Source organism: Crocodylus porosus, unplaced genomic scaffold (assembly GCF_001723895.1).
Source record: "Crocodylus porosus isolate Cpor-Errol unplaced genomic scaffold, CroPor_comp1, whole genome shotgun sequence".
Lineage (NCBI taxonomy): Eukaryota > Metazoa > Chordata > Crocodylia > Crocodylidae > Crocodylus > Crocodylus porosus.
In genome coordinates this window covers 30,320,186-30,332,623 of record NW_017728909.1, presented here as the reverse complement: position 1 = coordinate 30,332,623, position 12,438 = coordinate 30,320,186, and the positions used below count along the sequence as shown (strand labels likewise).

Sequence of the window (12,438 nt, the reverse complement as noted above, 5' to 3'; positions counted from 1 at the left end):
AAGTTACTCTGCCCTGTACTTCCATCACCACAGGGGAGGGGAAAAAACCTACTCGATCAATGAAACAGAGATGAAACAGTGATATGGTTGCATGTGCTGGGTCAGTGCTCAGGGCAGGAGGAGGGGTGTACTGGCTGCCCCTGGACTCCTTCCTGATTTCCAGCAGTTTGAAATACCAGAACTCTCTTCTTTCCCAGTTCTTAGATGTTTATGTCACAGAGGAGGGAGGCTATTTCTGGTTGGAAGGGGCATGAGACAGTGCAGCCCAGCCTTAACTCTACATTAACTGAGGCTTTTGTCAGAAGCTACCAGGGTTTTTAATAGTAAGACAATGGGCTTTATAGGAGCTACTGATCATTCAGTCCTGTCTCTGGGCTCTGTTCCTCTGGAAACTTCAGCCTGTTTCTTTGGAACCTTTCATTCATCCATGAGGTCTACTAACCTGATTACAGCCATTAGAAAAACAACTCACCATGTGTTTCACAGCAGATACCACCTGAGAGAAGATTAGTTTACTTTCTAGCTCTGGTAACTTTCCCTCTGTGCTGATCTTACTGAAGAGTTCCCCTCCTGCTGCGTACTCCATCACCAGATGCAGCTTGGACAGCGTCTCCACCACTTCATACAGTCTGATGATGTTTGGGTGATGCAGCTTCTCCATGCTGGAAATCTCCCGGGACAGCAAGCGCTGAGTTTTCTGGTCTAACTTTGTCTTGTCCAGAATCTTAATAGCTACTTTTTCTGGAAAGAAACACGACAAGTATCAGTTCATGCTACTGTTTCAAAACATTGGGTGTTCAGTCAGTTGCAAAGGCAAATCTCAACTCTTCTATATACTATTCACTTAGATGCTAAGACAAGTCCCATCACATTCCACCCGTTCAGAGCCAAGGCCCTTAACTTTTTATTTCTTAGACTCTTCCAAGCTGGCCAATGGGATGGTATAACTTCCAAGGGGTTAAGTTAGCTACTGATCTAGACTACTGTTAACACCACAGTATCACCACAGTGTGTCTTATAGTCTTGGCTGCTGGAAGGGATGTGAGGGAAGGCCTTACTTATTAAAGTAGAAAAGGTTTGTGATATGATAAGGACATGCTAAGGCTATATGTTTGCCATCTTTCCTCTCCTAGTCCCATTCCCTCAAACCATGCTTGATTACCACTACCACTGTTGTCATGGTTTGTCCTTATTCAGTCTTCTGGTTTGCCAGTCAGCCATGTTCAGATAAACACTGGAGCAGCAGCCAGTACTCTTACCCATTACTGTAATTACTTGCCCATTGGGCATGTCCACACAGCTGAGGGCAGAGCCCCCTGAGCTAGCTCCAGTACAGGAAGGAGCATGGCTACATGATGCTCTACCCAGCTGAATAGGCTCTGGTTCTCAGCAGGGTATAGCACTGCCCTAGTACCTGGTATGAGAGCCAGCTTAGCACTGTGTTGTGTCTTATACCATACCTACTGGGTGCATCTACATGTGGACATTATTGCTGTTAACTAATTAGCTCTGGCGTCAGATAGTATAGTTCCCAGCAGCACTATCTTACAGGGGAGTAATTAACTGATCAAACACTCATGTGGACAGTGACTGCCAGGCACAAATTGCACTCAGCCCAACCAGCAATGGGCCAGATCCTGGCTCTGTCAGCCCCTCTGCTGCTCAGCACTGCCACCTGAAGCCCAGGGCTGACACTCCTGTGCTCCCTGCCAGCCTGGGGCTGCTCCACCCTGGCTCTAGTTGCTGCGGTCCCAGGAGCACATGTAGACTCTGTGCGTGACAGCAGTTAACTCCAGTGTGAACTGCTCCAGAGTTTATTGCCTCACCTTAATAGCACATGTAGATGCACCCACTGTGTGCACTTGTGCTTCATGCTGTGGAGAACACTGAAAAAAAGCTGGACCAAGTTTTGTGTTTATATGCTATCTGTGTGCAAAATATATTCATGGTGCTGAAGCTAATTGCTCATGAGGAGGCAGAAGGAACAACAGAGGTCAGATCTATTAGCATAACCAGGTTTACCCTGTGCCTACATGATGTACCTGGTAAAGTCAAGGAACACAGCCTACTGACAATGTAACTATAACTTTGGTAGGCCTGCATCACCAGGATACTTCAAAGCAGGAGAAACAGTTTGTTCAGTGTCCGATATTTCTGTTTAAGCATTGGACTGTGACATCTTTGCATTGCTATTGAAAGCAGTTGCATTCAAATGACTGACCCAGTCAAGGTAAGCTAATGGTACCGTTGCTTCATCAGAACAGTATGCTCTTCATATGTTCTCTAATCCAATTTCTCTTGCTGAAATGTAGGTGAACTCCACTACAAATGTAAGGCCAAACCAGAAAATCCACTTCAATTACTAGCATATTAGTAGTAAATGAGGCCACAGTTATAATGTTATCTTCTAATCAAGTATTACACTTTGTTCTAGCCAGGTCACACCTCCGTCCTCCAGTTCTCGTAACATATTCATTGTGATTTCAAAAGACTTAATTGGAAAAGTAGTTTTCTGGAATGCAGACAACTACTGTTATGGAACTGGAAGGCGGAAACATCATGATGATAATTGTACCCTCAGCCTTCTTTGATTTGGATACAAGCCCTAACAGAAACACTGCTATAGTCCATGTCTCACTCTCTTGTCTGTCAGTTCATAGCAGTGACAATCCAACAGGTTTTTGCACTTGCCTAAGTTATATATATTAACAGCTAATCAAACTGGTTCATGAAACTGGGGTAAGATGCAGAGGAATATGTTTGGCACCAAATATATATATCTTTAAGGGGCTTCTAACTCCAAAAGAAGTGAGCCAGAAGACATCAGCTCAGACGCCTCCTATGTGCCTAGATTCAATCAGCATCTACCTTTAGGCCTGCAAAAATCACTAGGTTCCGACAGTCAGGGTGGAATTCTATTGCAAGGCTAAGCATCGTAAGAGTCGCATGTAGCTTTAAGTATCTACAAGAACTTCCTACTTCACTTTGCACAATGGCCTGAATTGTACAAAGATGATTATATTCTTTATGCTACTACATTCTGTACCTACATAACTAAATCTGCCCTATTGCACATGCCTGGAAGAAGGGAAGTGTGGCAGCAGAGACATTCTTCTCCATTTATGCTCCATTGTGATTTGGAGAGGGTCCAGAGGAGGGCCACTTGCATGATCTGGGGGCAGCAGGGCAGGCTCTACGAAGAGAGACTATGGGGCCTGAACCTGTTCAACCTTCACAAGAGAAGGCTGAGGGGGTATCTGGTGGCCATCTATAAACTGGCCAAGGGGGACCAGCAGGCAATGGGAGAGTCCCTGTTCCCCCGAGCACTACTGGGAGTAACAAGGAGTAACGGCCATAAGTTGACTGAGAATAGATTCAAGTTGGACATCAGGAGGCGTGACTTCACGGTCAGGGTGGCTAAGATCTAGAACCAACTTCCAAGGGAAGTGGTACTCGCTTCTACCCTGGGGATCTTTAAGAGGAGGCTGGACAATCACCTAGGCAGGGTCTTTTGACCCCAGCGTCCTTTCCTGCCCCTGGCAGAGGGTTGGACTTGATGATCTGTTCAGGTCCCTTCCGACCCTACCAACTATGAAACTCTTGGAAATGCTGCACTAACCCCTGAAATAGTAGACAGTGGCACTCACTGTGTGCATCTACAAGAGATGTTTACTGTGAAGCTACCTAATTAGCCCTGTAGTAAAGTCTCAGTGTCTACATGTGCGGCCCTATTAAGCCACAGGGAATTAAATCCACGGCAGGTTAATATTTGTAAATACAAATGCTATCCTACATTGGAGTTTTTTTAGTGCACAGCAATGCACATGTAGATGCTGATGGGGCTGCCTGGGGCATGAGGGTGCTTCAGTGTGGGGGCAGCCTGCCAGCCAGCCCCTCTGTCTCATGTTGAGCCTGGCCAGAGCAGCCCCAGGCTGGCAGGCTGACCCCATGGACCTTCTGCCAGCTGGGGCTGCTCCGACCCAGCTCAATGCTCTGTGGTCCTGGGTGTATGTTCAAATGCGATGTCCAGGAGCAATAAACTCTAATATGCACCAGAGTTTATTGCTCCGTGCTAATAACGTGTAGATACACCCCGTGGGAACATTTACATGAGACACTGACTGCACGGTAGCCTAAAAATACTGCGCAGTAGCACGTCACAGCGTGGACAGTGCTAATATGCTACTGCATGTTATTATTAGGTTAGTGTGCCGTAGCATCACTTAAAAGACATTCACTGATGTTACTGCACAGTAACCACTGCACAGTAGTGTCTCATGTAGATGTGCCCTGTGAGTAGTGACTGTTTGACAATGAACTGACCGTTCTGGTAGTACTGCCACCTTTCTTTTGCTCAGTAGCCTTATTCCTAGGCCCCATGACTCTGCTGGCTGGCCAGTGGGCCAGCTTCAATAGGAAGGAAATGTAACGTGCTTTGAGCCATTTCTCTATGACCACTAGGTATCTACCATGCTCTGCTGGGTAGGGAGAGCCTAGGTCTCCTACATCTTGGGATAGTGCTCTCACCACTAGCATTTCTGTAGAGAAAAAGGAGGAGGATCCTTATGCTGGTTTTCTGCATACATAGGGGATACGGTTTTCTGCAGAGATGTCTGTCTGCTCCAGCTAGATGCCCTGCTCGGACAGCAGGCTGAGTAGCCATCACTGAAAATAATTAATTGCTGACCATTAAAGTGTATGGGAGAGCTGTGCACAACTGCTGGGTGAGGCAGAGCTCACCTCTGGGGACATGTGAGCTGCATACTAGTTCCCCACTGAAAGCATGGTAAGACACATAGCAAGCAGAGTGTCTTCCAGGCCCCAGGTCTGTAAGCCAGGGCTGCTGATAGCTATAGTTAGTGAATGGGCAAAATAGAATTCACACCTAGGCTTCCATGCTTGTGCAAAAGCATCCCTGCTTGAACCACTACCTCCTTGCTATCCCCTGCTGTTAACCAGAGAAAAGGCAGAACAGTGCAAGAATGAGATTTTCTTGACACTCATTTTTATGTACATTCAAACCAAGATGTGAAGAGATTCTAAGTTAATTAAAGCTAAGGCAGGTTTTGTTTTTCCACGTTATTCACCACTGATTCTACTCCCTGCCCCTGTTCTTCTTGTCACAACCTCTGTTGTAGCCTGCAGAAATCCAAGAAACAATCTGGCAATCTGGTCTTTTTGGAATGTTGCCTTAACCTTGCACCTGGTCTCAAAGTCAAACCTTTGCTGCTGCTATTTTTTGTTTGAAACAAAACAGGTAGAAGATGCACATCAGCAATGAGGGAAGCCAGCTGTACTGCAGCTCTTTAAGGGAAACTTTAGCCATAATCAGTTTATTTCCTAACAGTTAATCTCCTTAACTTTTCAGCTGGGTCAAAAGTTAAAACCTTGAATCCTGTGAAGTGCTGAACAACCTTGGTAATCAGCAGCAGCAGAATGGCCCTCAGATAAAGGAAGCATCACAGAAATCTGTCTCAGGGCCTCACCCTGGGTGCATGGTGGCTATTAAGCTATTTACTTCTCCACCCACATGCAGGCATAAACAACTTTGTCTTAAAGAGTGTTGAAATAATTAACAGCCTTCACCTTCAGTAAATACTTCATCCCATCTTGGTGAAATGTCACTCTCATGGGTACTATTTTGCCCCTGGACAAATTAAGGAACCCTTATTTTCCATATCAGTTATATTACCCGATAATTTTAAAGTATTGTGTGTTTTCCTGATACCAACGCTGTCTATACATTTTAAGTGAATTCAATGTTTGTGAAATATACTGAATTATTTGCCCAATATATGGAAGTCCTTTAAATCTCAGAAGCAATATGCCCAACATGAGCCATTGTAAGGCAACCTCCCACACAGGTCCCCCACTCCAGTTCTTTTTGATGACACAGCTAGAAAAGCTAGTCAATTTGGGGTGCACATGATGGATGACTCAACAATGTAGATGCCTGTGCAAATTGACTGGGCTACAGATCACTAAATTATTTTGCATAACCAACTCATGACAAATGACAATGTATAGTAAATACAGCGGGATTCAGACTGCTGACCTAAAAGGCTACTGTGTCCTGTTGCTAATCCTCAGGTCCATCCACTTGCTGACAAGAGCATAGCAGTCTACATTACACTTGGAAATGGAATTTAAAGTCCTGAATCAGCCCCTGTACACAGGACCTTTAGTGTGATAAGTTTCTGGGTTATATGTAATAAATGCCCATTAGCCAGTTTAGGCCAGAATCAAAACTTAGACTTGTTACAGAATTCCAAGAAATTGAAGCCCAAGGATTTTATACAACAGATAAACTGAGGGCACTAAAGGGTTATCATGGTGGTATGGAAAGTCCCAGAAGATGAGGGCACTAAAAGTTCACCACGGGGGAAAATTCCACTCGGTGGGTAAAACTTTCCCCCCAAAGAAACTATCTATGCCATAATATCTGAGCCCAAATTTGGGAGTAGTGACGAGTTTGGGTAGGAGGGGCCCATGATGGCAACTCACCCAGTATATAACCCATAAACTACAGCCCCAATTTGGAGGTAACCTCACTTGCAGAACAACGAAGGAAGAATTGCAAATGTAGGCCAGATCAGACTGATCACCTGAACCACCCTCTCCGTGAATGCGAATCTTTTGTTCATGCTGAAGCCGCGGATCGCCCGAGTGGGACCAGAGCAAGGGGACTCGTTCCTACCACTACCGAGGCCAGCCCATTAAACCTCAATTAAAGAACAAACAGATATCTGGGTATTTGGCGTCTCAGAATCCTAGGACTGTAAATATAATGTAAATAATAATAGTTATATCTTTTCTACTTCCAATTTAACCTTTAGTTGTAATTTTAATTGTTCTTGGAGTGCTGTTCTTAGTATATGTAGTTATAGTGTTTTAATGTTTGTATTGTTCTTAAGACAAAGCAATGTAATCTTTGTGAACATTTTTAGTTATATCTTTTCTAGTTCGAATTTAACTTTTAGTTGTAATTTTAATTGTTCTTGGAGTGCTGTTCTTAGTATATGTAGTTACAATGTTTTGATGTCTGTATTGTTCTTAAGACAAAGCAAAGTGTACACAGTAAGCATTTTTCAAATAAAATTGTGTTGTATGAATTAAGGGTGTAATCATTGTGAAATTGTGCAATTAGCCAAATACTCCCCAGCCAGGCGCATCAAACGATTCAGTAAATAATGCAGACTCTTTCTCCAGTAAGACCCACTAGAGAACACCTGCACCCCCAAGAGTCATACAGCTGGTCCAGCTCTGAATCAGCCCCTGTACACAGGACCTTTACTGGTATAATTATGGATCTTGGAGTAATGATACAGATCTGGTGGATGCAACCCCATCCAGAGGTTGTACAGAAGAAGTCAGAGCCCTTACTCCAGTCTAGGACCTGGAGGAGCAGTTGCACAGAAGCTGAAGACCCACACCTATCCTCTTCATTGCCCAAGCCCTCATAGGGTGATGCTGTCTGGTCTGCCAGAAGCAATGGACAGAGGGAATCAAGCAGAGCAGAGACCAGCCAGCTGCCATGGCAGCTGTTCCCAGGGCTGCCAAGGTGAGAAAGGAAAGACAGAAATCAAGCTCCGTTTGTTAAACTGGAGCTTATGTACCTGTTCCCAAGGGCTGTGTGCACACATACCTGGAGCAGGACTTCAACAGGCCTTTGAAAATAGACATTGTGGTGTCTGGAAGGGGCCTGCGGTGAAACGCCCACTTGTCTCTGGATGCCCTGTGGGTGTGGGTTGTTGGTGTGTGGTGGTTCTCCCTACAAGCTGTGAGTGTGTGCACTGTTGTATCCTGTTTCCTAATAAAGACAAAGCTATTTATCATCCCACCTATCTCTGCTGAATGAGGGCAGAGCCCCCAGGGCGTGGAGGTCTGAGTGAGTCCCCCATCCCTGGAGCCCAGTGGCCTAGAGTAAACGTTATGTGGTGTCAGAAGTGACCTGCCTCTCAGTGGAGTCATCAGCAGTCTGATTATCAGCTTTCACCCACAACTAAAAAAATAAATTAATGGAGCATTTCAAACCTCCACCAGCATTATCCTTTACTGGAAAACTTGGGGAGACTTGGAGATGGGAACAGAAGCTCTGATTATACCTTGCAGTCAGAAAGGCCAAGGAGGAGGCAGAGGATTATAAAATTGCAGTCATGCTTCACTGCACTGGAGATAAAGCCCTAGAAAATTACAACAACATGAAAGGGGTGTTTGCAGATCCTAATAACAAAACCCTTACAGAGGTGCTAGCAGCATTCAAGAACTACTGTGAACCCAGAAAAAAAACCCTGTTTTTGAAAGTATCAGTTCTGGCAACTTAGATACAATGAGGGTGCAAGCATAAATGATTTTGTTACAGAGCTCAGAAGCAGAGTACAGCATTGTGAATTTGGACCAGCTGAGGATGTTATGTTGAGGGACAAAATTGCCTTTAGCATAAGTGACTGCAAGTTAAAGGCCACCCTCAAAACGCTGGCAGCTATGAGAGTCTTTACAAAGGTGACTAAGCCCGCACCCTGGGTCAATAGCTTTGTGATCACACAAAAGAAGGATGGTTTGCTACTATTTTGTCTAGACCCACAAGACCTCACATCTCGTTAAGGGCTTCAACCCAGTACTCAGAAAGAGCCCATGATCTCGCAAGAGATCCCAGACCTGCCTTGGTTAAAACTAGCAGTGGACATTTTTGACCTACGGGGACAAGCTTATTTGATAATAGTCGACTATTACTCCAAGTACCCTGAAGGTTTGCACCTGCCATACAAGACAGCTGGCATGGTGGTAGCCAAAATGAAGTCTGTGTTTACTTGCCGTGGCATACCCAAATACATCATTTGTGATCACATGACACTTGTAAGTCACATGATGAAACAATTTGCAATTGACTGGGGCATAACCATCACCCATTCTAGTCCCGGTTATCCACAGGCTGAATGCACGGTTCAGACCATCAAATCAATGTTTAAGAAGACTCTGTGGGACAGCGTCGATCTACACCTGGCTTTATTCAATCTGAGGAACATGCCCATTACAGGCTTTGAGTACGTTCTAGCACAGTTTCTGGTGGGGAGACTTTTGCGCAGTACCCTCCCTGCTGCAACGGCCATGCTGACTCCTAGGCTACCATCGAATGGCTCCCACAAGTTGCGGAAATTTCAAAGGTGCCCAAAGAAGCACTATGACCGCACGGTTGCATTCTTGCCACCTCTATAAGAGGGGGAGAAAGAAAGGATGCAAGCAAGTACAGGTTGGATACTAGTATCCATTATGGCAAAAAGGAATGAACCGTGTTCCTACATTGTAAACTCACCCTGCGGTAGTGTCTACAGGAGGAACAGAAGACACTTAAGAAAGGATTACTCATCGGTACCAGCAGAATACATTGATGCACCTCATGAGACAGCAGCAGAACAAACATCAGAAGTAAAACCAGACCACCATGAGCAAGAGTTTTGTCACATTTCAGAGAATCCACCAGCATCCACAGACAGACCCAGTGACACCGCACAAACTAAGAGTAGATGTGTGGTAAAGCTGCCTGTGAAGTACAAGGACTATGTAATGGGACAGCTGTAGAGGCTAGACACCATCAGTGAGCCAAGTGCTAGCAACCTCCAGCTCCACAATCCCAAAACTTTCTAAGTTAAAGTAGCTACTGATGAACATTCAACTATACAAGAGGAAGCTCCCAGAGTAAAGAAGGGGGATGTGGTGTCTGGAATGCACCTTTACGGGGTCTGCGGTGGAGCAGTCCGCTTGTCCCTGGATGCCCAGTGGGTGTGGGCTGTTGGTGTGTGGTGGTTCTCCCTGCAAGCTGTGAGTGTGCGCTGTTGTATCCTGTTTATCCTTGGTAAAGACCAAGCTGTTTATCATCCCACCTGTCTCTGCTGAATGGGGACTCGAGGGCAGAGCCCCAGGGGTATGGAGATCTGAGCAAGTACCCCATCCCTCGAATGCAATGGCATAGAGTAAGTATAGACATTATCCTCATGCATGCAGGAAAATGAACATCAGCAAGAGCCCTGGTGCACAGGCAGCTACCCTTCAGAGGACACAGACATATAGCCACTGCACATGTACACTGTGGGCTGGGCAGGAAGATGGTGCCTGAGAAAAAAACCCCCAAATCCACGGGTTTTGGCCAAATGCACAAGCAAAAGTACTGTTTTTCACTGAAGGCCAATTATTAAACTGCTATTACTGCGAAAGGTAGGCAACACTAGTCTGACTGCCCTGTAGCAAATAAAACAAAGCAGGGCTTCTCCACGACACCCTTAGCAATGAGTTTGCATTGAGGAAACTAGCCTTCACAATAAAAAGGGAAAATAAGAGAAAGCTAGAACAAGGATTGACGTTCGGATCTTACCGTTGCTGTTACAAGGCTGCAGCTGCCACTGGCTTTGCTGAGTGAGCAGGGGACCTCCCCAACCCACAAGTGCTTAGAGTGCAGCACATGAGGTGCATTAGGTAGCTCCACCTAGAGTTTGGTTTAGTTCACAGTAGGAACACTAAATGAAACATGGGAATAACAGGAGGAAAATGTTTCATCTGTGTGATGCAGGAGGTAAGAGGAAGTTCCCATAAATGCCCCATCTGGTCTTAACATCTATGGAAATCCAGTTCAGGCTTTTCCCCCAGACCTGGCTCATCTCCAGGGACTGCTCAGCCCACATTCTCAGTCCTCTGGCTCTGCAGAACCCCTTCAATCTCCCAGAGCTGTGAGTCAGGTCAGGAGCAAACTTCAACACTGAGGCGGCAGCACACTTGCAACTTTTCTCACCAGCCCCATCATTACCTACAAACCAGAGCTTTGTCCACCGTCAGTAGGCACATTTAGTACAAGTAATACCCACTCTTGCTAGCTTTGCCTGAGCTGCTTCTGGAGAGCAGGGTACAGAACTACACTGACTGTAAGGAACCCTTCCACGTGCTGCAGAGAAATCAAGTAGTCACCTGCTGTTACGACAAGAAAGAACTAGCCCAAGCTCTGCGCCATTTGGGACACCACAGAGTGCAGCCCCTGCATGTCCCAGTGCGTAGAGTCTGCCGCTTTCCTGAAACTAGTATAAGAAATGCTAGACTGAGGGCATGCTTCTTGGGGCTGTTTAAGGTCAAGGGATAATCCAGCATTTACCTGTGTCCCTCCCTATAAATACTTATTGCATAAGCTTGAAACCATCTATCTATTCAGGACCGAAACACTGCCTTTTATTTCAGGTCATAAATGCACAGCACCACAACTGCGCCCCAAGGGGCATTGCTTACCTTTGGTTAAAGAGTGAATTCCAAGCTTCACTTGTGAGAAATTCCCGCTTCCTATTTCCCCTCGGACTCGGTAGAAGCCAATCCTCTTCCCCAGAGTTAACTCTTTCACCACTTTTTCATTCTGGATCATATCCTGGGTTAGTTTCTCGAATGGGGTCAGTCTCTGCTGTCTGCCCTCTTCGTCTTCCCCATACCTCTCGGTCCGTGCCAAGTCCTCCATGCTGTCCTCCCGGTCCCACCTGGCATAACGCTGTTTTCCCAGACCACCTCCATTCATATATCCTGTTGTCATAGTCCACAGAATAATCACCTTCCCATTTGGTTCAACAGGATGCTCCAATAGAAGGTTTAGGTAACATACTTCTGTATAGAAACACAATGTTGGGCATAATGCTTTGATAATCTGAACAAAAAAAAAGAAAATGTTGAAGGTCACAGGATCAGTTTATGGATGATTTAGGAACCAAACCTGCATTTATTTGCATTTCTGCTCTGTCCAAAAATCAGAAATACAATTTAAAAGTCAGTTATGTCCAACTCCAGTTAGCAAGACCTTTAAGGGTAAAAAAAAAGCCTTCACAATTAAAGTAGAAAACTGCGCATGTAGAAAAATGAGCTGTTCCTCTTCTCTGGAGCACAAACAAATGCCGTATAGGTGACACTTGAAATTTCAGGCTTTAGTCTGCTGCCCTGGAAATGACTTTGATAGGTACAGGTCAGACCAGCAGGTCAGCAGCTTTGAAGAAGTCCAAAGGCTTTCAGATCAGTGCAGACTGCTGACATTCAGTGGGAGTGAAGCAGCCCTTGGATCTTGGTTCAGGTCCCAGCCCGAAAGTTGGATTTTCTTTTGATTCATTCATTAGGCAAAGTTTTCACTGAGGTTTGAAAATGCCCGACCTTGCAACCCTGCAGTAAAAGTGCTTGCTGCTGCATTCTTTTGTTTCCATTGCTGGCCTGATGCAAACAAGCGATGCTGTAGGATACTGGGTGAAGCATACTTCGTGCATCAGCAAAAGAAAGGTTGTGCCTCAGTATCACTCCAGTCACATGGAAGGATAACACAGGATTAATTTGCTGCAATGTCACTTTAACCCTCCTTTATTTAGATGAGCCTTCTTTAAATCTTTGAGCCTTCTTGAAATTTTGCTACATGTGTGGATATGCTAAACA

General features: G+C 45.3%; 2 protein-coding genes across 2 annotated transcripts in view; one reads left to right on the top strand and one right to left on the bottom strand.

Moving 5' to 3' along the window:
* The window catches only part of HMGCS1 (3-hydroxy-3-methylglutaryl-CoA synthase 1), a 22,563-nt gene extending 15,897 nt beyond the window's left edge, over positions 1–6,666 (top strand). The window contains exon 11 of the mRNA XM_019532016.1: positions 5,369–6,666. The gene's annotated coding sequence lies outside the window, so the exon portion shown is untranslated. The remainder of the gene's footprint in view (positions 1–5,368) is intronic.
* The window catches only part of NIM1K (NIM1 serine/threonine protein kinase), a 15,321-nt gene extending 2,883 nt beyond the window's left edge, over positions 1–12,438 (bottom strand). Inside the window, exons 1-2 of the mRNA XM_019532020.1 lie at positions 11,269–12,438; positions 473–741 (exon numbers count right to left, since the gene is read on the bottom strand). Coding sequence (XP_019387565.1) covers positions 473–741; positions 11,269–11,560 — 561 coding nt within the window. The 5' untranslated portion in view covers positions 11,561–12,438. The remainder of the gene's footprint in view (positions 1–472; positions 742–11,268) is intronic.